This window comes from Culex pipiens, chromosome 1 (assembly GCF_016801865.2).
Source record: "Culex pipiens pallens isolate TS chromosome 1, TS_CPP_V2, whole genome shotgun sequence".
Lineage (NCBI taxonomy): Eukaryota > Metazoa > Arthropoda > Insecta > Diptera > Culicidae > Culex > Culex pipiens.
Window position 1 is genome coordinate 82,527,806 of NC_068937.1, and position 24,275 is coordinate 82,552,080.

The window sequence follows — 24,275 nt, forward strand, 5'->3', positions numbered from 1 at the left end:
TATGGGAGCCTCTTGCCCGCCCGACACTGCAACCTCTTCGTCAATCTACCACATTGGAACATTTTCTGCTCGCTGCTGCCATCAGAGTCGTCCTGGTGCAGGTGTCGGCGCTGAGGCAGAGGTCTCCCAAATGGCACACCTTGGTACGTACATGTCTTGCTCTGAACATCTGCCCTCGCCAAACAATCATCCGCATTCCAGCGCTGGCTTCGTTTCACCTGAACGAGCACATCAACATCTCGCAATGGAGTTTCAAGCGGCAGCTGCTCATCTTGCAGTTTCAACCACACCGGGGCGCGTGTACCTAAGCACTATGGGAGATCCTGGACCTCCTGCCACAGTCGAGCCACCGTGTCATCGTCGTCTCTTCAGCCGCCCTGGTCCTGTGTGCAGTGAAGGAAATGGGGTCTCCCAGACCGCCAGCTCAGGCAAGTACACGTCTAATGAAAGCGCAGTGTTATCGGGCTCAGATCTCTCCTTGGATTCCAGCACCTTTCCTGATGCTGCTGCTGCTGTAGTTCAAACCGAACCGGCGGAGCGCCGCTTCCTGACAGTATACTACCAGAACGTGAGAGGTCTCAGAACAAAAACCAACGAAACATTTCTGGCACTCTGTCGCTGCGACTACGACGTTATCGTTTTAATCGAAACCTGGCTCACGGAGGCGATCAAAGATGCCGAGTTAACAAAAAACTACAAGCTGTTTCGATGCGACCGCAACCCAGAAAGCAGTTCTCTACTTCGAGGAGGAGGGGTCCTTATCGCAGCTAAAGCTAAGCTCGGGTGTAAAGCTGTCGAGCTACTCAATTGCGAAAGCTTGGAACAGACCGTAATTCGCCTGACCCTGCCACTGCAAACGTTGTTCGTGTGCTGTGTCTACATCAGACCCGTTAGCGATCCCGCCACCTACGCCACCCACGCCGCCGCCGTGCAGCAAGTCATCGACCTTTCCAAGGAATCGGACTCTGTCTTAGTTGTTGGCGATTACAACCTCCCGAATCTAATCTGGTACCATGACGACGACACGGACAGCCTCCTTCCTGTAAACGCTTCTTCAGAGCAGGAAGTCACGCTAGTTGAGTCGATGTTGCCGCTGGGTCTTACACAAGTAAACGACTTGCCCAACGCGTTTGGTAAGCTGCTGGATCTGGTATTTGTCAGTGACAACGTATCGGTCGAGTTGTTCGAGCCTCCATGCCCTCTTTTGAAAGTTGATCAGCACCACAACCCGCTTCTTATGCAGCTGGAGTACAGAACTGCGTTGAACGACAACACTGTTGAACCCGATGCTGTCTTTGACTTCAAAAGGTGTGATTACACGACTTTGAACGAGAGAATCCTTGCTGTCGATTGGCTGACCTTTCTGGATGCTCCCTGTGTCAACTCTGTGACTGAAATGTTCTACGAAAAACTCTTTGAAATCTTCAACGAGGTTGTACCAAGGAAGTCAGTATGCATCTGCCACCGCTACAGGCAGCCCTGGTGGAACGACGATTTGCGCTTGCTCCGAAATCGTCTGCGGAAAGCAACTAGCAGGTTTCTATCAACTAAAACAGCGTGGGACAAAGTCGTCGCGCGTAACATCGAAGAAGAGTACCTAAATTATCAACAAGAGAGCTTCCAGAACTACATCAATGATCTGCAAAGTGCCGTGAAGAGCAACCCGTCAAAATTCTGGACCTATGTGAACGCAAAAAAGCAGACTGAACAAACTCCGCTGGACGTGTCCTACCGTGATGTCAACAGTTCGTCGCCCGAAGAGTCAGCCAGTTTTTTTTGCTGATTTCTTCAAATCTGTATATAACACAAACTCTACGGTGTACCCGGACAGCCACCTGGAGAGGGCTCCTACCTCTAACATCTCAATCCCTCGCCCAACCCTTGCAGATGATGACATCCTCAAGGTTCTTTCGAGCGTCGATCCTAGCAAAGGTCCTGGTCCCGATGGTCTCCCACCAGTATTCGTGAAAAGCTGTGCAAACTCGCTTGTTGTGCCGGTCTCGGTGATCTTCAACAAATCGCTGGAACATGCAATCTTCCCCGACATCTGGAAACTTGCGTCGATTAGTCCAATCCATAAATCCGGTAACGTAAGCGAGGTCGAAAACTACCGGCCTATTTCTATCCTAAGCTGTTTAGCAAAAGTGCTAGAAAAGGTCGTTTACGACAGGCTGTTCCCAGCAGTGCGACGGATTATCTCGGCAAACCAACACGGGTTCATGCGGAACCGGTCAACTACCACGAACCTTCTTTCCTTCGTCTCACCTACCATCAACGTGTTGGAGAGTGGAGGCCAGGTGGACGCAGTGTATATCGACTTCGAGAAGGCGTTCGACAAGGTGCCGCACACGCTGACCATCAAGAAGCTGAAAAAACTTGGCCTCCCGGACTGGATCGTCGCTTGGCTTCACTCCTATTTGACGAGCAGGAAGGCTTTCGTTAATCTCCGGGTAACTCGTTCCGATATCTTCGATATTCCTTCTGGCGTCCCGCAAGGTAGCCACCTGGGGCCGCTCATTTTCATACTGTTTGTGAATGAGCTCAACACTTTGACGGGTTCAAGTACGCTTATGTACGCCGACGATCTTAAACTCTACCGAACTGTAAAATCTCACGTCGACTGCCTCGCTCTACAAGCAGATGTGGACACCTTGCTGCACTGGTGCGACCGGAACGGGATGACAGCGCACGCAAAAAAGTGTAAGGTTCTGTCATTCAGCCGTTCGAGGAACCCTATAATCTCGGACTACAGCATGAATGGACAACAACTCGATCGTGTGGACACCTTCAAGGACCTGGGAGTAGTTGTTGACAGTAAGTTGAGGTTCAACCAGCACATTGCCCTAACGACCGCCAAAGCTTTTGCCATGTTGGGCTTCCTGAAAAGGAGTACCAAGCACTTCGACGATCCTTACTCGCTAAAATCGCTCTTTTGCTCGTTAGTAAGAAGTGTTTTGGAGTACGCAGTCGTTGTATGGGCCCCGTTCCACGAAACTCAAGTCACCAGAATCGAAAGAGTACAGCGGGCTTTCGTACGGTACGCCTTCCGGAAACTTCGCTGGAACGATCCCCTACGGTTGCCACCGTATGAGCAACGTTGTGCGCTGTTCAACCTGCCTACGCTCGCCCGCCGCCGTGTTTTTATCCAGCGTCTACTGGTCTTCGACGTTCTTAGGGACAACATTGACTGTAGCAGCATCCGTGAACTGGTCCATTTCTACGTTCCAGCACGTCAAGGACTCAGGAACAACCCACCACTGCTTAGTGTCCCGCGGCACCGAACGGTTTATGGACATCACAACCCGTTAGATGTTTGTTTGAGAAAGTTTAATGACGTTCATTCATGTTTTGATTTTATTGTGTCTAAAAATGTGTTTAAATCTAGAATTAGTTCATAGTTTTTTAAGAAAGTAGCCTGTGCATCATATTGATGGAGGTGTCGACAAATCTAATCTAATCTAATCTAATCAGACCCTAGCGCAGCCAATCTTTCGAAGGGATCCTGGAGAGTGCCTTAGGTTAGATGACGCCTAGCACTCTTCTTGTCATTTATTAACATTTGTAGTGCGCCATTGCATCGGAATGCATTGAAACATCACAAGCGTTAAAGCGGCCAGGCCTACTGCGTAAAGTCGTATCGCAGAGATGACTCGTAATTGGGTTGAGTTTGAGCACTGAGTGTTCGAACAACAACACAATTCTGAATCGACAGGGGAGGAAGAAGCGTGGGGACACACCACCATGCGCTCCGAGATTATTGGTTGTATTCGTTGGGAGCACCATGCTAAGAAGGTTTGGTACTCCGGGACCCTCTGGGATGGGACATTGTATTTCCACGAATGCCCTGGACACTATTTGCCGTGGTTATAGCGCCACAACCCGCTCTATATTGATGGAGGTGTCGACAAATAAATAAAAACTATTTCATTACACTACTTTTCTCAAGTCAATTTTCTGCAAAATCGTCCAATCTTTCGAATGAAAATGGTTTCGTAACGATAAGTGGTTGCGAACACGGTCAAAATTCAAAATTAAGAGTAAGTTTCCCGAAAATCCTTAAAATTACACTTGAAAAAATATTTTTTTAAATGTTTATCAAAGTGCGATAGAAAGCCCTCGCGATTACCTTTCTAATGATATATAAGTTTTTGATGTTTGGTAATGTATTTTGGAAGATATCATTTCTTCAAATTAGGGCATTTTTTCGAAAAAATCCATTGTTCAAAACAAGTTTTTATTTACAGGTGGCTAACGGCTGACATTTTCATTGGTTCGAAGGTTGTTTATATGGTTTTTTGGTGCGCTGAATCGAATGAGAACATTGCCGTAACGATTTGAGAACATGTGCATCTAGTGGGACGGTTTCAGCGAGAATTGCTCATATTATAAATTGCTATTCGATGAACAAACGACTCTTCTCCAAACAATAAACTGCTATAACACATCTATTTTGTATAAAACTTATTTATTGTATATAATAATTACATGACTATTTACATTGTACGCTGTTGTCTGATATCTTTTTCCATAAATCATATTGTTCGTTTGTTTTCACCATGTGTATACTTATAGACTTTTTTATATTACATTGATTAAAAGCTATTCGTCGGTTAAGAAATTCTTTAATGTTTACTCTATGAATGTTCAGTAGCTGTGCTACTATTCCGGTAGTGTAGACATCTTCCAGTTTGAGGTAAGTTTGGGATAACGACTTGTTGTACAAATCTAGAATGATGTCTGATGTCATCAGATACGCCGGGCCTAAAATAAGTTGAAATAGAGCATTTATTAAAATATTTCAACCATGAGCAAAGACTACGTAATAAAAACATATTTTCATCATTTCAACCAAGTTTTCTTATTAACTTACCGGTAGTAAAAGGTGGAAATACTGGTGGAAAGTACTGTTCTGGGCTGACATAATACTTGGATTTTTTGTTCCGAATCGGTTTCCATTTTTTCGCGAGCCGCCCGAAAATTGACCGTTTGTAGCTCAAGTGCGTTTCGATAAATTGCAACAGTTTGGGTACGTTAATAAACATGTCATCGTCTGTTTTGAGTAAATATGTGGCATTGGGACAATTTGTAGTTGTCCATTCGAGCAACGAGATCGTTTTTAGGGTGAGATTTTTGTAGCTGTCGATAAAGTTTCCTCTGATCAGATCGCTGCCAGTTTAGAAAAAAATCAAAAGTTATTAATCAAATACACCTCCTTAAATAAAATATTACCTATACATGTAGTTTTCGGCAGACAGCTGATCTTCTATGCGTTGGTCTTGGGTCCGACCAAGCATGAATCCAATAGAGATATCTCGCCGAATTCCATAATGTCCCCATGATTGCCGGATAGATAACCTTTGTTCTCGATGAGTGGGTGCTGATGTAATCAATATCAGTAGATTCACGTCGGCGCCTTTTTGCGGGCAAATGTTGTTTATGCTAGTTTGGTCATTCATGTGTCCATTTTCGTAAATATCCTTAGTCTTTATCACACGCTCTGTAGAACTGTCGACATTGTTGTTGGCTACAATGGTTTTGTTAGAAAGGGAATGGTTGTTCGGAGGAAGCTTTTCCAATTTAACACCAACTTCTTGAATTTCAGACAAGGGTAACTTTTCTATCCTTTGAATATTATCACTGTTGGCTTCAGATTTGAGCGACGAATCGTTTGCAATCAAATTATTCTCACCAAGTTTCTTCAGTACGCTAGTTATGTTACTAGTCGATCCACAGCCGTTGGCTAAAAATGTGAAAAATCCACAGTTTTTCCTCTTATTTAATTTTGTTTGGATATCCATCAAAGATGTGTTTGATAGAGGCAATGGCATGAAATGATTTTCTGTGCCATTGAGACGTAGATCTGGATATCTTTTTATGACCAAATTATACTGCCTTCCATTCAGCGTTGAATAAAATATTATGGTTGCCAGTACTATAATGCCGAATATTAAATGGGTTATGCGAAAATTTGAAATCCACATTTTTCTTTTCAGAAAAGTACCAATCATTTTCTATGCATTCGAGATTTGTCCTGAAACAAACAGAAAAATAATTACAGCCAGAAAAATAGATTTTGTTCAGAGCAATCAAAGCAAATTATATCTAGTCTAGCTGATGCTTCAAAGATCACTGAAACCATACTTTCTTCTAATTCCTAATAACAAACGTAAAACATTCAACAAGTACGCTGTTCAAACAGATCTTGAGAAATCATCAAAAATCATTTCAGAAGGCAACATTGTTTCACTAATAATTCGATGCCTCTGTAATCTCTTGTACTAAGCTTGCTAGTTTTCCTATCTAGTTAGCATAAAAGAACACAGCGGCATCGAATTATGAACACACAATATGTCTTGCATTCAAATGCTGCCCAATTTACTAAAGTTTACTATTTCATGCAAAAGAACACTTACATCTAATTGATTTTGCTAAATTTTCATCCAAGAAATTTGGTATACATGACTGATACAGCATCCAGTATTTGTCTCTCAATTTCTAAGAAGTCCAAAAACGTGTCAATTTGTTTACTGCTTAACGACACGATTATGGATACCGTTTTCAATTGTTATTATTTCTATCTTTGATTTACCTGGAAAAAACGTCACTAAAATATGGAAACTACTCAATTTCTTACAATTAATTCCTTAAATTTCCCATTGGAACACTTTTAATTATGGCTTAAACTTCAATGAAACGCTATCATATACATTGTTGACACATTTATGCATGTAATTCATTTTTGAAATAAGTTCCTGTTAGTTTACTTTTGACGTTTTGTAAGTGCCATCAAGGCACAACAAATGTTTCGTCATCGTCATGTACCCAATAGTCCTGTTTTGCAAAAAAGCCCTTAAGACTGAAGACACCCACTGAAAATTTTGGCTCGAGCTTCGACTCGGTTCAGGCTCGATCTCGAGCCAGATCGACTCGAGGCTCGAGCCAAAATTCCCAGTGGGCATCATCTCTTATGTGGTACATAGTTCAGAATTGCTGAGGTGTTACTTACGTGGTGACATATATTTCACGACGCAAGATGGTTCTGTGTTTATTTCTAGCTCACGCTAAATAATCACAAATCTGATTGCAGAATGGCATTATACATAAAATATACTGTATACGTGTTACCTGGGTCGAACGGAGAGAATCTTCTGTCTCATTTTTCACGCTATCTCTCGAGTTCTCCTTTCTGCTCTCACAACCGCAAGCTTATGGAGGTGGCTCGCACTGACAGCGGCTCGACATCCTCTCCGCTTGCCTTAGCGTGTTACGTTAGAATAACACTGACGACTTGGCAGCTTTTTTCACATTTAAATAAACCTTTTCGTGTAATGGTCATCATGTTTGCTTAACATCTCTCAAAAATACAATTGTGCTTCGAAATGTGTTGTCTCAATGGCATATAGCAAGACTTTTATGCACACAGAGGTAGACGCCATTTTTGTTTAAACAAGTGTGAGTAGATCTGAAGGTTAGGCTTGCGCCATAACTAAATAATATTTTTTAATAATTATGGTGGCGTTCTACACACAATTGTCCCATGTGATTTTTTATTATACATTTTTAAATTTTTTTTTTGTAAGCAACGCAGCTTTACTTTAGCCGGGTCCGGTGGTTTAGTGGTTAGCGTGGTAGCCTCTGAATCCCAGTATGGCCTGGGTTCAATCCCAGACGGACCCGGTGGCATTTTTCGAGACGAGATTTGCCTGACCACGCCTTCTATCGGATGGGGAAGTAAAACGTCGGTCCATTTGCGTAAAAGAGGTTTTGAGTGACTCACCACACATAACCTTCGGACGCCTAGAAATGAGCAGAAACTTGCAACAGAGACCACAAAAGACCCGGGGGTCGTTAAAGTGGATTACTTTGCATTTTTACTTTGCAGCTTTACTTTGTTCTAGCTGTTATATTTTTTTAAATACAGTGAATCAAACATTTGTCCGTACCCCCCTGTACGGAAACAATCCGGATTGTCCCAGAACCAGTTTGACCCCCGGGGGGGGGGACATAAAACCCCTCCTTTTGCCATTTGAAGCATCCAAATTCGTCCTATAGATCCCGATTACGAGTCCCTAATCAGAGATTTGTAATTTTCACCTTTTGTGCTGTGAATTCCTGTTCCAAAATTGCCTGAGAATGTTTCGCTTGGGAAAAGTTAAAATGACAAATCTTAGACTTGGGAATCGTTATCGGGCTATATCGGACGAATTTGGATGCTTCAAATGGCAAAATGTGATTTGGAATTACGTAAATCTGTAAGTATTATTTATTATTATTATTATTGTGATATTCACTTGAATTCGAATTTCTGACATTTTGAACTTCAGGTCGGTGCAGCGACCTCAAATTTAAATCATTAAATTTGTCCATTTTTCGAACCTCACCAGAGTTCTGACTATGCGCGCTGACGCAAGCCTAAATAATGTTCAAATTGGTTAAGCTTTCAATTATGAATGTGCGATGTTATTTCACAAGGGAAATTAAAGGTTTTGGCATGTTTGTTCAATAGAGAATTTGGCATTCTCATTATTAACCTCAATTTTGGAGGAAGTTTGAATAACATATTTTTGATATGCTATTACATAAATTAAAGTTTCATGAAAACGATTCGAACTCATGACTTCCGATATTGAGGTGTGCTCACGACACCATACGGAAAGTCAGAATTGCAGAGGTCTGCATAATTTAATTCATGAGGTTCATCGATGCTTCTTATCGAAACGGACCACTTTTAGCAGAACAAAATTTAGTAGAGTTTTCGGGGACTGACTATAAAAACCTAAATAATTCTTGAGGAGGGTCAGTTCTTGTTCCAGTCAGTTTCAGTCAGTTCCAGTTAGTTCAACTCCAGTCCAGTTCCAGTTCCAGAAGACGCCCCAGACCAGCCGGACTCGCCAGCGGAGGCCGCTGTCCGCCGGAACTTAGCCGCCGTCCTGAGCCGGGGTAAATAATACGGGAATACCAAATTTTGGTATTACTTGGGCAAATAACAGGGACAAAAATGTGCCCTTGGTTGCCCAGTAATAGATGGAAAAATACCATGAAATCATACCAAAGTCTTGTATTTGGAAGGGCACAACAATACCAAACCATGTTATAAACGAAGTTGATCTTGCTGAACTCGCAAGCAATGTGAGCGGTGTGGCAATCCAGCACTGGGGTGTATCCGTTGGAGATCTGACCGGGGTGGTTCAGCACGATGACCTGGGCGGTGAGTTCTTCGAGTCACCGGCGACGTAACCACGACGCAGTTCCTTGACGGACACATTTTTGGCGTTGTCCAGCAGGGCTTCTTTGTGCGGACGGACTTGACTTCAGCGGCCAGGTTGACCGGGGCTAAGACGATGGCGATACCGGGCTTGTTTACACCGGTTTCCGTTGCCGGGGGCAGATGCAGGGGCTTGTTGGTGGGGTCGGTGGGGTCCGTTGGGCACTTGCCGTCAGCCTGGCTCTCTTGCGCTTGATGGCCTCTGCTTGAAACAAGTACATCTTGGTGGACGGTTCCAGCATGTTATCTCTGTGCCATCCGGATTTAGATAATACCAGTATCGAATTCACCGGTACCGGCGGCGACGATCAACACGGCACAATCCGTAACAGGCGGAATCGACGTCGTCGTCGGGCGGAATAGTTTGTTCCCGGTTTCGTTGACTGACTGAACTTTAGCAGCAGCGTGGCGTGAAAATATTTCTAATGTATTTGTAAACACGCTCTTCTGTCAACGTGGTCAACGTTTATTCACAAATTCCGCAACTCGGTGAAAAAAAAATCATGAGGAAGATTGAGTAACTTTGAGCCACATTGAGTAATTTTGTAAAATTGAGTCACTCAGTTACTCTGTGTCCTACCCCTTGTTTATCTTCCTACAAAACAAAATTGATGTGCTCTTTTTTATATTCAGTTGTAAAAGACTACGACAGCGCCATTCATATAGAAAATATTAATTTCATTCTGGAATAGGGGAGATGGGGGTAAGACGGCCACCCTAAGGGAGAAGTCTAATAAAATTTACACAACAGCTTATTTTGATCTCAAATTACGTACGTATTGTTCTACTACTAGTCCATTATAGAAATGACATAAATTAGTTGGTCTAAAAACCAATTTTCAATACTTTTCAGCAATTTTAAAAAAATAATTGAAATCGTATATATATATGAAATACGCGGGGTAAGACGGCCAATGCTATAAATTAACTTAATAACTTTGCTAAATCCACCCAAACACCTACATGGTTGGTTCAACAGACTTCTCTGAACATCATAACTATTTTGGTTGAAAAAAATCAGGTTTCAAATGTGAAGAAAAATGCTGTTTAAAAAATTTAATATTTTGGCTCTGTGAATTTCATATTATTGCGACCACATTTTATGAAAAACTATGAATTTTTACTACAAAACAAACACAATTTGATACAAAAAAAAATTAGTTTGTGTATTTCGATTAGAATAAGTAAATCAAAATTATGTAAACAATATTAAATTAGCGATTTTTATGAAAAGTTTGATAGGATTTCATACTATTCAATGAGTTTTGCTATATCACAGTAAAGAATGTTGTCGAAACGGTAGTTAACAGCATTTTGATTAAAAATGGACAGTTTTATTGAAAATGCTTCTCCTTTATCTACAAATATGTCTTAATAGTCAAAAACCGTCAAAAATATAACCTATATCAAATAAAATCTACAAATTACGGGTGGCCGTCTTACCCCCGGAGGAGGTGGCCGTCTTGCCCCCAAATAAATTATTTTTTTAAACATTTTTTGTAAACAGTGGCAGTGCGTGGCCGAATGGTTACGCTGTCCGCTTTGTAAGCGGATGATTCTGGGTTCGATTCCCATCTGCTCCAACCTTCCATCGGATGAGGAAGTAAAATGTCGGTCCCGGTCTTGGTTGTTAGGCCGTTAAGTCATTCCAGGTGTAGGAGTCGTCTCCATACCATAAGTACAAACAACACACCAAACCAAGCCTACTCCGGTGGAATCGCTGGCGGCGGTTGGACTCGCAATCCGAAGGTCGTCAGTTCAAACACTGGGGTGGAAGGTTCCTTGGAGTAGAAAGAGGTTTGGGTGCTCTCCCCATTCAAGCCTTCGGACTCCTAGGTTCGAGCAGAAACTTGCAATAGAGACCACAAAAGACCCGGGGGTCGTTAATGTGGATGGTTTGATTTTTGATTGTAAACAGTTCATCGCATTTTTTGAACTTTTTCGAGGGACATAATCTAGGGAAAACTTCAATTTAACATGAAAAAATATTTGAAGACAGAAAAACATATTGTTATTTAACAAAAATGCCTAAGTTGTAATTCATGAAAATTTCATCCAGTTTCAAGTTCAAATATTATCTGTTTATTTTGAGCTATTTTTATACTATTTCAAACAATATTTCTGGCAAAGGTGACTCCATATGCATTATTTAGCATGAGGAACAGCATTGCTAAACATTTTAGTAATATTCATTAGTATACTTATTAAAACAGTGGGGTGGCCGTCTTACCCCCCCTAGCCGTCTTACCCCCAGCTCCCCTACTATAACATCTGTTTCGTTTTGAATTTTCATAAATAATTTGTTACCGTTGCGATTGAGTAGGGTAGGTAGGAGTAGGGAAATGTATTTTAAAGTAGGAAATTTTGATTTTTTTTTTTTTGAAATTAAATATGTCTTTATTGAACATTCTTATAATAATTACATTTCTTTTACATACTAAGTGGTATGGCCTAATGCTCTTCATCTTTGTTGTATTTTTCGTTTTATTATTAACTGATCACATTTATTTTATTTACTTCAAATTGTTTTACATTATTGCATTGCATCGAATACATTTGGGTAAAAAAGAAAAAAATCACTTTAACAACTAATCCTAACTTAAAACTAAAAAAATAAATTCATTGAAATATTCAAAATCATTAGAACGAGTAAACTACGAACTGTATTTTAAGATGAATGCTCCAAGAGTTCTTACTTGTTCCTGGCGAGTTTTACAACCACGTAGTGTTGTTGTCATCTCGATGAAAATGTTCAAAAGTTCTTGTGGTGAAAACAGGTCACTACTGCCTTCACCCGTTGATGTTGGTTGGTTTTCCCTCGGTTGCTGACTGAAGCCAGGAGGTGTTGTATGCTCTGCAACTTTTTGCCGCTGATTCAACGGCAATGGTTGCAGATTTGGAACCAATCGAACAGATCCTGCTCCTGGTGACGCCAAAGCAGGAAAATCCAAGTCCGTGTATGCTGGTGGTGTTTTGCGACGATTTGGTTGGTGCCTCGTCGTCGCTTGCTGCCGAATTTTTACAAACTCAGCTCGTTTTGGGCAGCTTCGATTCTTGGTAGAATGGTCGCCGCCGCAATTGAAGCATTTCGCTTCGATGTTCTCGTTGATTGTTTCGCAAGCTTGAGTTTTGTGCTCACCTCCGCAGGTTGCACAACGACTCTTGATGAAACAGTTCCTTCCACCATGTCCAAACTGCAAGCAGTTCAAACATTGTGTCACGTCACGGTGCACTGGACGATAACGTTCCCAAGTCACGATGATGTTGAAAATTGCCCGAACTGCTTTCAGCTCAGAAGGCGTTGTCGATCCTTTCTCGAGATGAACCAGGTACAGTTGATCACGATATTTGATGTCCTTGTTGTGTCTCGTCATCTTGAAGACTTCGATCACGTTCAATTTAAGAGTTTTGAGCTCTTCTTTCAGCACACTCACATCCATGTCGTACAGGCCACGGAGGACCTGTTTCATGGGGCGTTTACCTGGATCGTCATGGCTGTAGTATTCAATCTTTGTGTTGTTCAGGAAATCCCGAACGTAGTTGTAATCCTTTCTGGTAGGTAGCAGAATTTTGAGTCAATCAGCACACAAGCTCGTAAAGCTCCAGATTTGATAAACCCGGTCAGCCACTTTCGCACCGAATCCGATGACGATGTTTTCACAAAAATGGGTGGCAACTTTTCCCGTCGTTCAAATTCTTCCTTCTCGCTCACGTCCACAGGGAGGGTAGCGAACTGGTTTCCAGACAATTTTTGAGCGTCCTTGCTCAAACTGCCTGGATTTGCAGGTAGCGCTTCGGCATTCTTTAGCTTCTTCAAATCTGCCGATCCTGCTGGAGAGGACCGCCTCTTTTTCTTGCCGTGAGGCATTTTTGCACTTTTTAAGCACTTTTCAGGAGCTAAAATCCAGGAGTACCTCACTGAATGGTGGCCCACAAAGGAATGATTTTAAAGTAGGGAAATTGTCGTGTAGGGATGTTTGTGTTTTGCATGTTTTTCTTAATGTTAATTGTGAATATTAAAATAATAAATAATACAACACAAACAGATTAAAATCAGAGCAAGGTCAGGGAGTAAAATCAAGCACACACTGTATCTGCAAACCGTAGCCAACCGTTTGTTAACACACTCAAGTCTCAGATGCTGCATGGGAAAACGGTTAGAAGAAAGAGAGTGGACACTGGTCAAGAGGAAAAAGGGAATAAACGACTATCTGGGAGAGACTGAGGGATCTTCTCTGATGCCCTTGATCTTGAGCGTTCTCTCCCACTTCAACCAGCGATCGACAAGGTCAGAAAGTCGACCAACAAGCGTTTTTTGTAAAGTGTGCATATTGCACTATTGTGCCCTTTAGAGTTTGGTTGAAAAGATATATCACTTCTGAGTTACGACAACGAATCAGGTATGAGAGTGAGCCTTTTGGGACGTTTACGGGATGGTGGAATCGGTAGCCCGATTACGGCTAGTTATATCTAATCCTCCGCTCCCCACGTGCAATCCCAACAGGACCCGTAATTGTGAACTAAAAGTTACGCGGTTTGTGGTTCTGCCTCGCAGAACCAGACCACACCATCAAAGGTCAACCTTTGGTCTAGTGGCCGCTCCAGTGACCCCGGAGCCCACCGACTCATCAAGTCACCTGTACGGTCCAGCCCTGTGAACTGTACACCAGCACTCGAAGGTTATTTGTACCACGTGGTCCGCGGGAGCGTCGACGACCCCCACCCCCTCCCCCCACGCTGTCTATACGATTCAAGCTTGAAGACCAAGATGAACTGCACGAGAACCTGGGGCCACGCTTGGCCCAGAGCACGAGCGCATCGCCAAGGTTTCCAGCGCGAGCAACGGGCGTCCCTTCCGCGATGGCCAACGACGACCGTGAGGCCCGGAAGTACGCTGAATCCGGAGGACGAGTCTTGGCGTCGTCCACGTGGTGGAGACGCTGACGAGGATCAACAGTAAACGCCAGCCCAGCAAGATCCCCCCCCCCACACACACAGTAAGTGAATAAAAAGTAGTGCACAGCAACCAAGGAAGTTGTTGTCTTCTTATTCCAAAATTGACAAACTTACGGACCCAATCCTGCAACAACCTGATAATAAAAATAAGCAAATTTTGTTGTAAATTGCTTAGTAGACAGTACTTTAGGGTATGAATATAAAATTATATCGATAGTTCCCGTAGTTTCAAAAATACTAAAATATCTGTAACAAAAATCTCGGTGCAAAAGCTCTGGTTGATGTGCACCGTTAAAGAGTGATCTAGTGTCTTGTTACTTTGGTTACTGAGAAATCGAGCCGACCTTGAACTACGAGCTCTTGTTTGCTGATCTAGCCATCGCGAGAAAAGAGGCCCTGTGCCCACCCCTGTCGGCCGTGGCTCCAAGACCAACCGGCAGGGGCTTTGTCAGGGCCCCTCAGGTCCAAAAGGGTACGATGTCCCAGCTTGTAATAAATGGCGCCCAACTGAAAGTAATTTTCGTAAATGTGTAATCAAAGTGACAAGATCTGTTTGTGATAAGTTTGTGAGAAGCTAGGGATTTTTTGGTTTTAAAGACTCTGGTTAGAGGGTGATTTTTCAAAGCGGTTGCACTATGCTTTATTTCTTTTCACTTGGTGAAAATAATTTAAACACCGGTTGCAAGTGCGCGAACGCTTTCAAAAGTGAACATTTTTATGTGGTTTCAGCAAAGAGCGGGAGAATTTAATAAAATTTGACTTGAAAATCGATTATTGGGTCTTGATTCGTAACATTGATCAAAATAGAAAATTTTGCTTTGGATTTTCGATTAAATGTTTTATGTTTGTGGTTTTAACACACTAGCTGATTATTGAAGGGTTGTAAATAATATTTGTTTGTGATTAATCTCTTTGATATTTGATCTAATTGAATTTTTTGAAAATTCTTCCAGGTTATCAAAACTTTATGACTTTTATTGGATAATTATGCAAAATAAGAAGGTAATAAATCGCCAGCTACAAAAGAATACAAAGAATTGTGTAGTGATTAAAAAGTGTCAGGTGAAAGCAAATGAGGAAGAGGAGAGGAAAGGAAGGGGAAAATTTGGTCTGCGAAAGTATATTCACAACGCAAAAAGGGAAATTTTGAATCTTTTGTTTATATGATCAAGAGCAAGAAAAAAAGATCACGTCTAGTCCGAGTTTTGACGAACTAGTCACTTGGATTGAGCTGGATTGTGGTGAGGATACGAGGGTTTGTGAAAGTTTTTTTTTACGTAAAAATCAAAGTTATTGAGTGCTCTGCAAAAATAAAATGATTTTCCTTCGACCACTTTGTGTTGGATAACTTTTGGAAATTTACAGCAGCAACTTTAACAGCAACAAATAACAGTGAAAAGGAGACGATTGAAGTAAGGAACAAGCGCAAAGAATGTCGAGAGTTGCAAGAAACGGTTTATTTGGAAATTTTCCACTGTTTCTCCTGAATTCAAGCATTTTTCAACAGCTAGTCAAACAGATTTATGAAAATATCATAGCATAGCATAGCATAGCATTGGTGTCTACCCGTAGCTGCTACTTCGTTATTGACCAGGACCCCCAAAAATTGCTCCGTGGACCACAGATGAAAAGTAGGAACCAATCATCACCCCTTCGCAATTTTCAAAGATCCCTATCATGCTGATCAATACCGACGCCGGCCACGACCAGTGGTAAGACACGGGGAAGTGGATGGGAATGTTAGTCCGATACTTGAGTGATGGGACCGCCAAATCGACTGCGTCTCCGACAAAGTATCACATGAGTTTTGAGGGGTTAGTAAGATGGGTATGAGGTCAGGATTCACTGTGGTAGGTGATGCGACCATAAGCAATTTGTTTATCTGTTGAAATTTTAAAAATCTTAGGCAGCCGGCTGCGGAAAGATACACAATCATTGATTTAGAAATAGTTTTAATTCGAACGCGGCGCCAAATTATCATTCATTCCCCCGTCGGCGTGCCTTCCGAGCAACGACGCTGTGAGAAGGGCTCCTCCTTTTACTATTTAAGCAATATATTAAATTGTATTTTCTGTGGTTTCCAAATGAATTATATCAAAACTTTATAGTGAGGTTTGCAATGATTTCATCGTGTTGCAAGATTTTAAGACGAAATGATCCGAAAATAGTAATCTACGAGACCGACAGAATTGCGAAAAATAGTAACTCAAAGTTTTCGTTTCGAGCAGTTATTAATAAAGTGACACTATCACGAATGGTACATTTTACGAATGGTGCATTTTTAAGCCGAAGTCGTTATAGGTAGTTATATATTTTACGTTATATTTATAATTATCGGAAAAATAAGATCAGAGTAAGAGGAGAACGAATCCGTAAAAACGACGCATGAACTCGAGTTAGACATTCTCGTTTAACGACCGGTATATTATTTTTTACGCGACTTGAAAGAAGGCAAGAAGAAAAAGAAGAGGGAAAGTGGGGAAAAATATGTAAAATATAAGATACATACAAGGATAAATTAAAGTAAATAGATAGATTGAAATAAATAAGTTAAAATAAATTGATACATTAAAATAAATTGGTCAATAAAAAAATAATAATAAAATTAAATCCATTCATGCTTCCATCCATACATGAGCCAAATGATAGAGTTCACCAATTGTGGAAACTCACAAATGACTCTTCACAAAACTATTCATGCACCCACATCACTCGACTCACGCATACATGCACACAAGCAAACTCACCCAGGGTTCCCAGTGTCGCATAAAATACGCTGACCTCTCCAGTTATAAGACACTCACCAAGGTATGCTTTTCCGTCTAAAACATCAACGTTTGCATGAGCTTTGCGTTATCGCCCGTTAATAACACCACACCAAAGCTCCCGAATGCTTTAAGATTGACATTCATTGTTACGATTCAAAGCTTCCACCCACATATGTAAAGTATTATTCGTGTCGGTTAGCTCTTAAACTCATACAACTAAAAACATGTAGCAATTATACGCTTGTTCACACTTAAGAATCGTGCCGTTGGCTTCAAAAGTTCACGAGGTAAAATTTGTTCTAACTTTATCAAGCAATATAACTATTTCCAATTCCCCCTATTTTGTTACTTTACCAATAAATCGTACTTAAAAATTACAAAAGCATTGACTAAGATTTAAAACTAAGAGGGATAGACACTTGTGTTTCAACAAGCATCTCTTAAATCTACAGCTACAGCAACAATTTCCCGATTAACACTATTCATTCAAGTTTTTAATAATTCACAACCCGATCAAACCTTATACCACCCCCAAGAAAACAAAATAACAACACTTTTATCGATTCAAACTGTTTACCACAACACATGTTTTCACACAATCTGTACTGCTCAACGCGTTCACATTTATATCACCGTAAACACTTTTACCAGACTTTTGAATAAGCTATTCCAAGCTTTTGCTAATTTTCTTTGTAAACTCTTGCACTTTCGATTTTACACCTACACTTTTGTGTTTTGATAATCAATCGATTCATCAAATCAAAACAATCTCCAGCACTACAACAATCACCTTTTCAGTTGGCAGTCGGCGATATTACACGGAGAGCCCAAACGTCAGGCTCCTCAAGCAAGCGCTTGGCAGAAAAAAAAACACACACACACACACACAAATCCCCCCATCTCCCACCCAACACACCCACGCAAACAAAGCAAAACACCAAAGCACCCACTGCAACTTTACAGATGAAACTTCTGCCACTTCAATTCAAGCATTTTTCAACAGCTAGTCAAACAGATTTATGAAAATATCTCACTAAAACTACATGTTTTTGTATTATTGATTATTTTTAGAGCGATTTTCTTCGAGCAAATTTCAATGTTTAAAATTTTACTTCCCACAACCCTGGCAACGCTAGAGCCAGCAACAACACGGTGTTCGACGCTCTCCAAGTTTTTTTCGATTTTAACGTCGCGAGTTACGAGTTTATCCGCGAAACTGCCTCCCCGAGATGCCGAAGTCCGGCCGGGGTCGTGGCAGCTCGAGTGCGGCCTCGAAACATTCGCGAAGTTCCTCCACCAGCCGATTGCAAAAAGGTGGTAAACAAACCGTCGCCAAAACCGTCGCCATCGCTAAAACGAGCGAAAGTGTCATCGACAAGAGTCTTTTGCATCCCGAATATCGACCACGTGGCATCGTGGCCCCGAGAAGTCCCGTGTTGACACGTGGGAAGACCGCGGCAGCAGCAGGCTCGAGCCAGGTGAAGGCGCCGAAACCCGGCGGCAGTAAATCAACGGGTGGAATAATCAACCAGCAACCCGTACGAGCCCCTCAGCGGGGAAGAGGAAGAAGACGTCGAAACCAGCAGTGACGACGACGACGACAACAGCAACACTCCTGAGTCCAGCGCAAAGGAGAAGAACAAAACGCGTTCGAAAGAACGAAGAATTTTTTTTTTATTGTTTATTCGTCAAGCTTATGTAGACTACTTACAATTTTCTTACATACTAGATATTATTTCTATTGTACAGATTTTTTCGTAGTTCCGGTTTAGACATGTCGAAATGTATGTACTGTGAATTTTCATTATAAAAGCGCATCATTTGATTTAATGGCGAATTTTTTAAATAATTTGTCGTGTATGCAGTTATTCTAAAAAGTTGTGAATGTCTAAGAGTACGGCTTGGTTCATGAATACTATTGCGTATTACTGAAAATAATGCTGCTGACTGTATGCGTTGAGAAATAATGTCGTTGATGAAAGAGAGCATGGCAAATTTACGACGTTCTTGTAATGATTGTATGTTTATGAGCATGCAGCGTGCTTCATACGATGGGAGAGGAAATGCAGTCCAGTTAAGTTTACGTAGTGCGTACAGTAAGAATTGTTTTTGGACAGATTCAATACGTGCTTGGTGTACGGCATAGTATGGATTCCAGACGATACTACAGTATTCCAAGAGTGGCCTGACATACGTTATATAGAGTAATTTAATAGTATACGGGTCCTGGAAGTTGAATGCAAAGCGCTTTATAAAGCCTAATGTACTTTTTGCCTTGTTTATTATTGTGTTATAGTGTTCTACAAAAGTTAGTTGTGAGTCTAGGATGACACCTAGATCACGTACTACTTTGCATTTTTCTACTGGTTGGTTTCCTAATAATACTGTTATGTTTGGTGTTTCATGTTTTCTGCTGAAGGCAATGGAATTACATTTCTTTACATTCAATTGGAGTAGGCTTTTACTACACCATGTGTAGAAAAGATTAATTTCGTTTTGGAATACATGACTGTCATTGGCATTTCCTATTTCCATATACAATTTCATGTCGTCTGCATATACAAGTACGTTAATTTTTTTAAGAATGAAGGAAATGTCGTTTACATACAAGATGAAAAGAAGAGGTCCTAGATGGGATCCTTGCGGAACCCCAGAGGTGACGTGAATTGATTCCGATAGTACATTTTGGAAGCGAACAATTTGTTCGCGCTTAGTCAAATATGACTTAAGCCATTCCAAAAGATTCGGTTGAATTCCAATTTTCTGCAGTTTGAAGATTAATAATGGTATGTCGATTCTGTCAAATGCCTTACTAAAGTCTGTGTAAATTGCTTCTACGAAATTGCGATTATGCATTGCATTCAGTGTAAAATTTACAAATTCTAAAAGGTTGGTGCTAGTAGAGCGGCCTTTAAAAAAGCCGTTCTGTTTACATGTGATGCGGTTTTTTACTTGCTGAAAGATTTTTTCATTTATAATAGATTCGAAAAGTTTTGGAATGCAAGACAAAAGGGCAATTCCGCGATAATTACGTATGTCTGATTTTGGGCCTGACTTGAAAATAGGCACCAAAAAAGACTTTTTCCATGTTTGTGGGAATTTTCCAGTATTTATTGACATGTTGAAAAGATGATGCAGTGGAAATGTCAATTCTTCTGCAAGGTTCTTTAGGAATGCAGGTGCTATTCCGTCGGGTCCTGGTCCTTTTGATGAGTCTAAGTCCTTCAATGCCTGGCGTACTTCCGTTTCTGACAAAGAATTGACTGAGACGTCATTTGGAAATTCCGGTATTCGCATTCGCATTCGCATTCGCATTCGCATTCGCATGGAGATGGTGATCTTAGCGGGTTGCAGACTGGATTTCGTCATGTTTGTGTGATGATTATCCAGCCCAGGTTGCTTAGAAATTGATTAAAAGGAATTAAAACCAATTCTACCAGGACAGGACAGCCAGCACCATGAAAGCCATCCATTGCCGGCCGCTCCCATCTCCACCATTCACCGGGGCAGGAATAAGGATTAGGAGCACGGGAAGTGTTGATGCTGAACTTACTTAGAAAAAGGTAGCGAAACCGCAGGCTCTTTTTCCCAGCCCTATTGTGGAACTCGATCAAACTGACCGTTTGATCAAATTTGATTGAATTTAAACAACAGAGCTGCGTAAGCATCGCGTGGAGTTGGTAGTTGTGAAAGGTAAAGGTCTGGGATTCGCCCTAAGCAAGCGATACGACCATTGGCATAAGTGAGGTTAAAGGGTAAGTTGTTATTCTCAAGGCAGACTATCGGAAGCTGCTGTTGAGACTGTTCCCGTTTACATCTGATAAATTAAGTCTTTTATAAGATTGAAAATTTACTCTCAAGGCAAGCAATCGGATGCTGCTGTTGAGAAAATTTTAGGTTTAGCTGATGGAGTTTTTATTTACTTAAGTGTTCTTTCTTAGGCAGCCGGCTGCGGAAAGATCGAACAAAATTATATTATATCAGATTGATTTCAGCTTAGCGATTCGAATATTCCGAGATATTATCCGATTCTACACGACAAGTTTGATCACCCTTAAGAAGTTAAATGTGCAAATTTCTTCAAATAGTTTTAAAGAGGAAAAATATATTAGTATAAACATCAAGCCGAAAAACTATGTAATATGTTAGAAAGAGCTAAATTATCCGACGGTAATGCAAAAGTCTTACGTCCCCGAGAGATATCGCGCTTCGCGGTGAAAATCATTCGAATATACGATAAAACGCGACTTTTCGTGGGGGTATTCCGTACCGTGATTTTTCGTGCGATTCCTTAAAAAAAAATGCTGCAAAAAAAAAAAAAAATGTTTTATCATATCCATACTTTAACAACATTTTTTTTTCTCACGCACATGTCATTTGATGAGCCGGATCAATAAATATATTCATATCATAGAACATTCATGGAAATGAAATGTTGAGGATGTGCAATTGTTGTTCACAATTAATAAAAATTAAATAAATTGTTTTTGTTCAAAACATCAAACTTTACGTCAAGAATTGTTGATAAATTATGAATTATCGATAAATTTTGAATTTTTTTTAATGTTTGGCATCACTGTTCAGTTGATCCGGCTCAACTTTTGGACACTCACTCACACTCACACATAAAATATTCCTATAGAGTTATCTAAGTCCGCTCTCACGCACACTAGCACGCCATTTGTTTTGCTGGACGGTACAAAATTTAACCTCAATCTTTTTCGTGTACGTACACGCAATACACACGCACGTAGATAACTCTATTGGAATTTTCTCACCGGATTTATGCATTTGATGATGATTCATCTCCGAAGATCGGCGACACCCGAATACCAACACCTGGAGTCAGCTGCCAAACCTGCTTCCTAATCATGCTATTCTTTAAAATCAACCGACAAGAATTGCACGCAAACGAACTAGTGAAAATTTTAAACCGACGGGAGCAACACATCACTACACTCTTAAAAAAAAAGCAAACTGACTGCACTGCCATTGCAAAACAACTGCAGAATTTGAACGTTAAAACAGATTAGAACCCTACAACAGTCAGCTCCAGGCGCACCAACACTCACAAGCCTATGCTGCTACGATTGCGTGACACATTGATCTGCTTTATTCCTCGTTTTACAGAAAGACAAACATTCGAAAAAGGCCAAAAGACGCCTGGATTTTAAGAAAAATTACAACTATAAAGAAACAATCAGGCCCTTTCGAATGTTTGTCTGCTGCATGGAACCTCTCACCTGAACATCAGCTTTTCAATTCTTCGTCCTACCTCTCCCTCTGAAACACAGCTGTGTTTCGTTTACCAAAACCTGGAGTTTTCAATAATACGCATCCAGAAGAAATGTGAACTCCCAAAAACAAGCACTGTTTTCAGCCGAATATTTAGCCGCTTCCTCCTTATCTCCAGATTGACTCCACTTTTCCTTTTAATGCACACTCACGCATATAGCAATGGAGCACAACACGATTTTTCTGGATGGCTTCAGTGGGAGAAGCACTTTCATTTACAAATTTCTTTATCCGTCATTTGGAAATTCCGGTATATATGAAAAGTAGTCGCGGTCGCGGTCTTCTTCGGAAAATGAGGTGTATACTTCTTTGAAAAATTTTGAAAAAAGATTGCAAATTTCTTTTGAGTTACTGCCTACATTTTCGTCCAGTTGCATTTGCGATGGGAAGTTACTACTTTTGGATTTGGATTTTACGTAATTAAAGAAATTTTTCGGGCATGATTTGACTTCAGATTCGACTTTACTATTATATTCTTCGTTGGCAGAATTGAGTGCTGAAAAAAAATGGTCGGAAATATTTAGATAATTCAGAAGATTTGTGTCATTTGTATTGTTTCTGTATAGTTTGTAGGCTTTTTGTTTTCTGTTTTTTAAATTTCTTAGTTGTGGAGTGAACCACACTGGGTATTTATTGCCTGTGTTATTACGTCGTCTTCTTTTAGTAGGTACGGTTTCAGATGTTATAGTGTTAATTTCCGTATAGAATTTTCCTACTAATTCGTCGACATTTCCTTCATTATTAAATAAATTTTGCCAGTCAATTGCAAGTAGTTTACGTTTGGCTTCTACAAAGTTTGTTTTATTGTATTCCAGGACTTCTTCATATTCCCAGTCAATGGGCAAAGTGTTTTTATGGACATAAATAGAATATTCAATTGCTGTATGGAAGACTTCATTCTTCCAAAGGGGGGTTACAGATTCTTGTACATGAAAGTCTTCAATACAGTTAGTGAATAAAAGGTCTAAAAATGAATTTCTTTGGTTTTTTACATGATTGATTTGGAAAAGTCCATAATTTGCAATATTGTCAAAGAGAAAATGCAAAGTTTCATTTTCCCCAATGACTGGGAGAAGAATTGCTTCATTTTCTTGGTCAGATATAAATTCGACTTTGCTTTGATTAAAGTCGCCATAAATGTGAAGTTTTACTTCCGGTTCCATTTTTGATGTTATGATTTCTACTGTTTTAAAGAATAGTTCATACGACTGTTTATTTGCATGGTCCGGCGGAAAGTATACTGATGCAAAAATGTGTACTTGGCCTGCAATAGTGGCTTTGGCCCAGACTTGTTCAAATTGAAAATGTTTTTCAGTTACAATTTCTTTTGGATTAAGTCTGGCATTTATGGCTAAGAGGACGCCGCCTCCTGACTTTTTCTGACTGAGATTTAAATTTCTATTGCCTAGGAATACAAAATAATTGTTTCCAAAAATTTCTTCAGGGTGGACGCTTTCGTCCCAGTTAGTTTCAGTTCCAAGAATAATGTCGAAAGAATGTGAGAGAATGTTTAAAGAAATTTCCTTCATTTTGCCTGGGCTTTTCATGCGATTGAAATTCTGACAATAAATTAGAATTTCATTCGCATTCTGTTGTTCCGTTGAAGAAATTTTTGGAGACATACTTAAATTATTAATAGTACTTACTGCCTCTTGCGAGGGTGTCATTTCTTCTTCCGTGTTAGAAGGCGTCAATGCTTGTAAAAATTCGACGATGTAGTCGGCAGGTAAAATTTGTTGGCGGCTTCGCGCGAATGCTGCAGGTATTGAAGTCTTCTAGTTGTTACATATTTCCTGTAGGTTTCCAGGTCGGTGAGGGTTTGCTTAGGTGAAATTCCAATTGTTGAATTGTATTCCATGAAGATGTTCATAAGATGTTCAGGTTCAGTAGGCAGGCCATTGGATGCAAAAAAGACATGCATGCTGGTTAGTGTTAGTCCGTCTATGCAGACGTCCGGTTTTTGGTCCTTCAGATACGCCAAGTATAGTCTG

At 40.7% G+C, this 24,275-nt stretch overlaps 3 protein-coding genes and 1 pseudogene across 6 annotated transcripts; 1 reads left to right on the forward strand and 3 right to left on the reverse strand.

Annotated features, from left to right (window-relative positions):
* The first annotated feature begins 313 nt into the window (after window positions 1–313).
* LOC120430056 (uncharacterized) lies at window positions 314–3,309 on the forward strand. The gene is made up of 3 exons (XM_052705993.1): window positions 314–1,745; window positions 1,888–2,942; window positions 3,229–3,309. Exons 1-3 carry the CDS (start codon window positions 314–316, stop codon window positions 3,307–3,309), a joined length of 2,568 nt encoding a protein of 855 aa, XP_052561953.1.
* A 1,135-nt stretch (window positions 3,310–4,444) lies between these two features.
* Window positions 4,445–7,417, reverse strand: LOC120430062 (beta-1,3-galactosyltransferase 5-like). Of its 4 annotated transcripts, none has more exons than XM_039595153.2 (6): window positions 7,269–7,417; window positions 7,007–7,125; window positions 6,414–6,589; window positions 5,230–6,031; window positions 4,871–5,166; window positions 4,445–4,761 (listed from the first exon to the last, which is right to left on the reverse strand). In XM_039595153.2, the coding sequence occupies exons 4-6, from the start codon at window positions 6,006–6,008 to the stop codon at window positions 4,490–4,492; spliced, it is 1,347 nt and encodes a 448-aa protein (XP_039451087.1). In that variant the 5' UTR covers window positions 6,009–6,031; window positions 6,414–6,589; window positions 7,007–7,125; window positions 7,269–7,417; the 3' UTR covers window positions 4,445–4,489. The 4 variants fall into 4 exon arrangements, with proteins under 4 accessions (XP_039451087.1, XP_039451088.1, XP_039451086.1 ...); XM_039595154.2 differs by having other exon boundaries at window positions 6,414–6,604; XM_039595152.2 differs by lacking the exon at window positions 6,414–6,589.
* A 1,416-nt stretch (window positions 7,418–8,833) lies between these two features.
* LOC120430058 (elongation factor 1-alpha 2-like) lies at window positions 8,834–11,522 on the reverse strand (annotated as a pseudogene).
* A 10,989-nt stretch (window positions 11,523–22,511) lies between these two features.
* On the reverse strand, window positions 22,512–23,951 carry LOC128092349 (uncharacterized). The gene has a single exon (XM_052705994.1). The coding sequence runs from the start codon at window positions 23,949–23,951 to the stop codon at window positions 22,512–22,514; it is 1,440 nt and encodes a 479-aa protein (XP_052561954.1).
* Window positions 23,952–24,275: the final 324 nt, after the last annotated feature.

Bases quoted from the DNA above. Each gene is read 5' to 3' on its own strand.
- LOC128092349 (XM_052705994.1), bottom strand. From the start codon at position 23,951: ATGACACCCTCGCAAGAGGCAGTAAGTACTATTAATAATTTAAGTATG.
- LOC120430062 (XM_039595152.2), bottom strand. From the start codon at position 6,008: ATGATTGGTACTTTTCTGAAAAGAAAAATGTGGATTTCAAATTTTCGC. The intron at 5,167-5,229 runs GTAATATTTTAT...CTAAACTGGCAG, and splicing joins GCCGAAAACTACATGTATAG to CGATCTGATCAGAGGAAACT. The intron at 4,762-4,870 runs GTAAGTTAATAA...AACTTATTTTAG, and splicing joins ATTTCCACCTTTTACTACCG to GCCCGGCGTATCTGATGACA.
- LOC120430056 (XM_052705993.1), top strand. From the start codon at position 314: ATGGGAGATCCTGGACCTCCTGCCACAGTCGAGCCACCGTGTCATCGT. The intron at 1,746-1,887 runs GTTCGTCGCCCG...CAACCCTTGCAG, and splicing joins GTCCTACCGTGATGTCAACA to ATGATGACATCCTCAAGGTT. The intron at 2,943-3,228 runs GTAAGAAGTGTT...TCTACGTTCCAG, and splicing joins AATCGCTCTTTTGCTCGTTA to CACGTCAAGGACTCAGGAAC.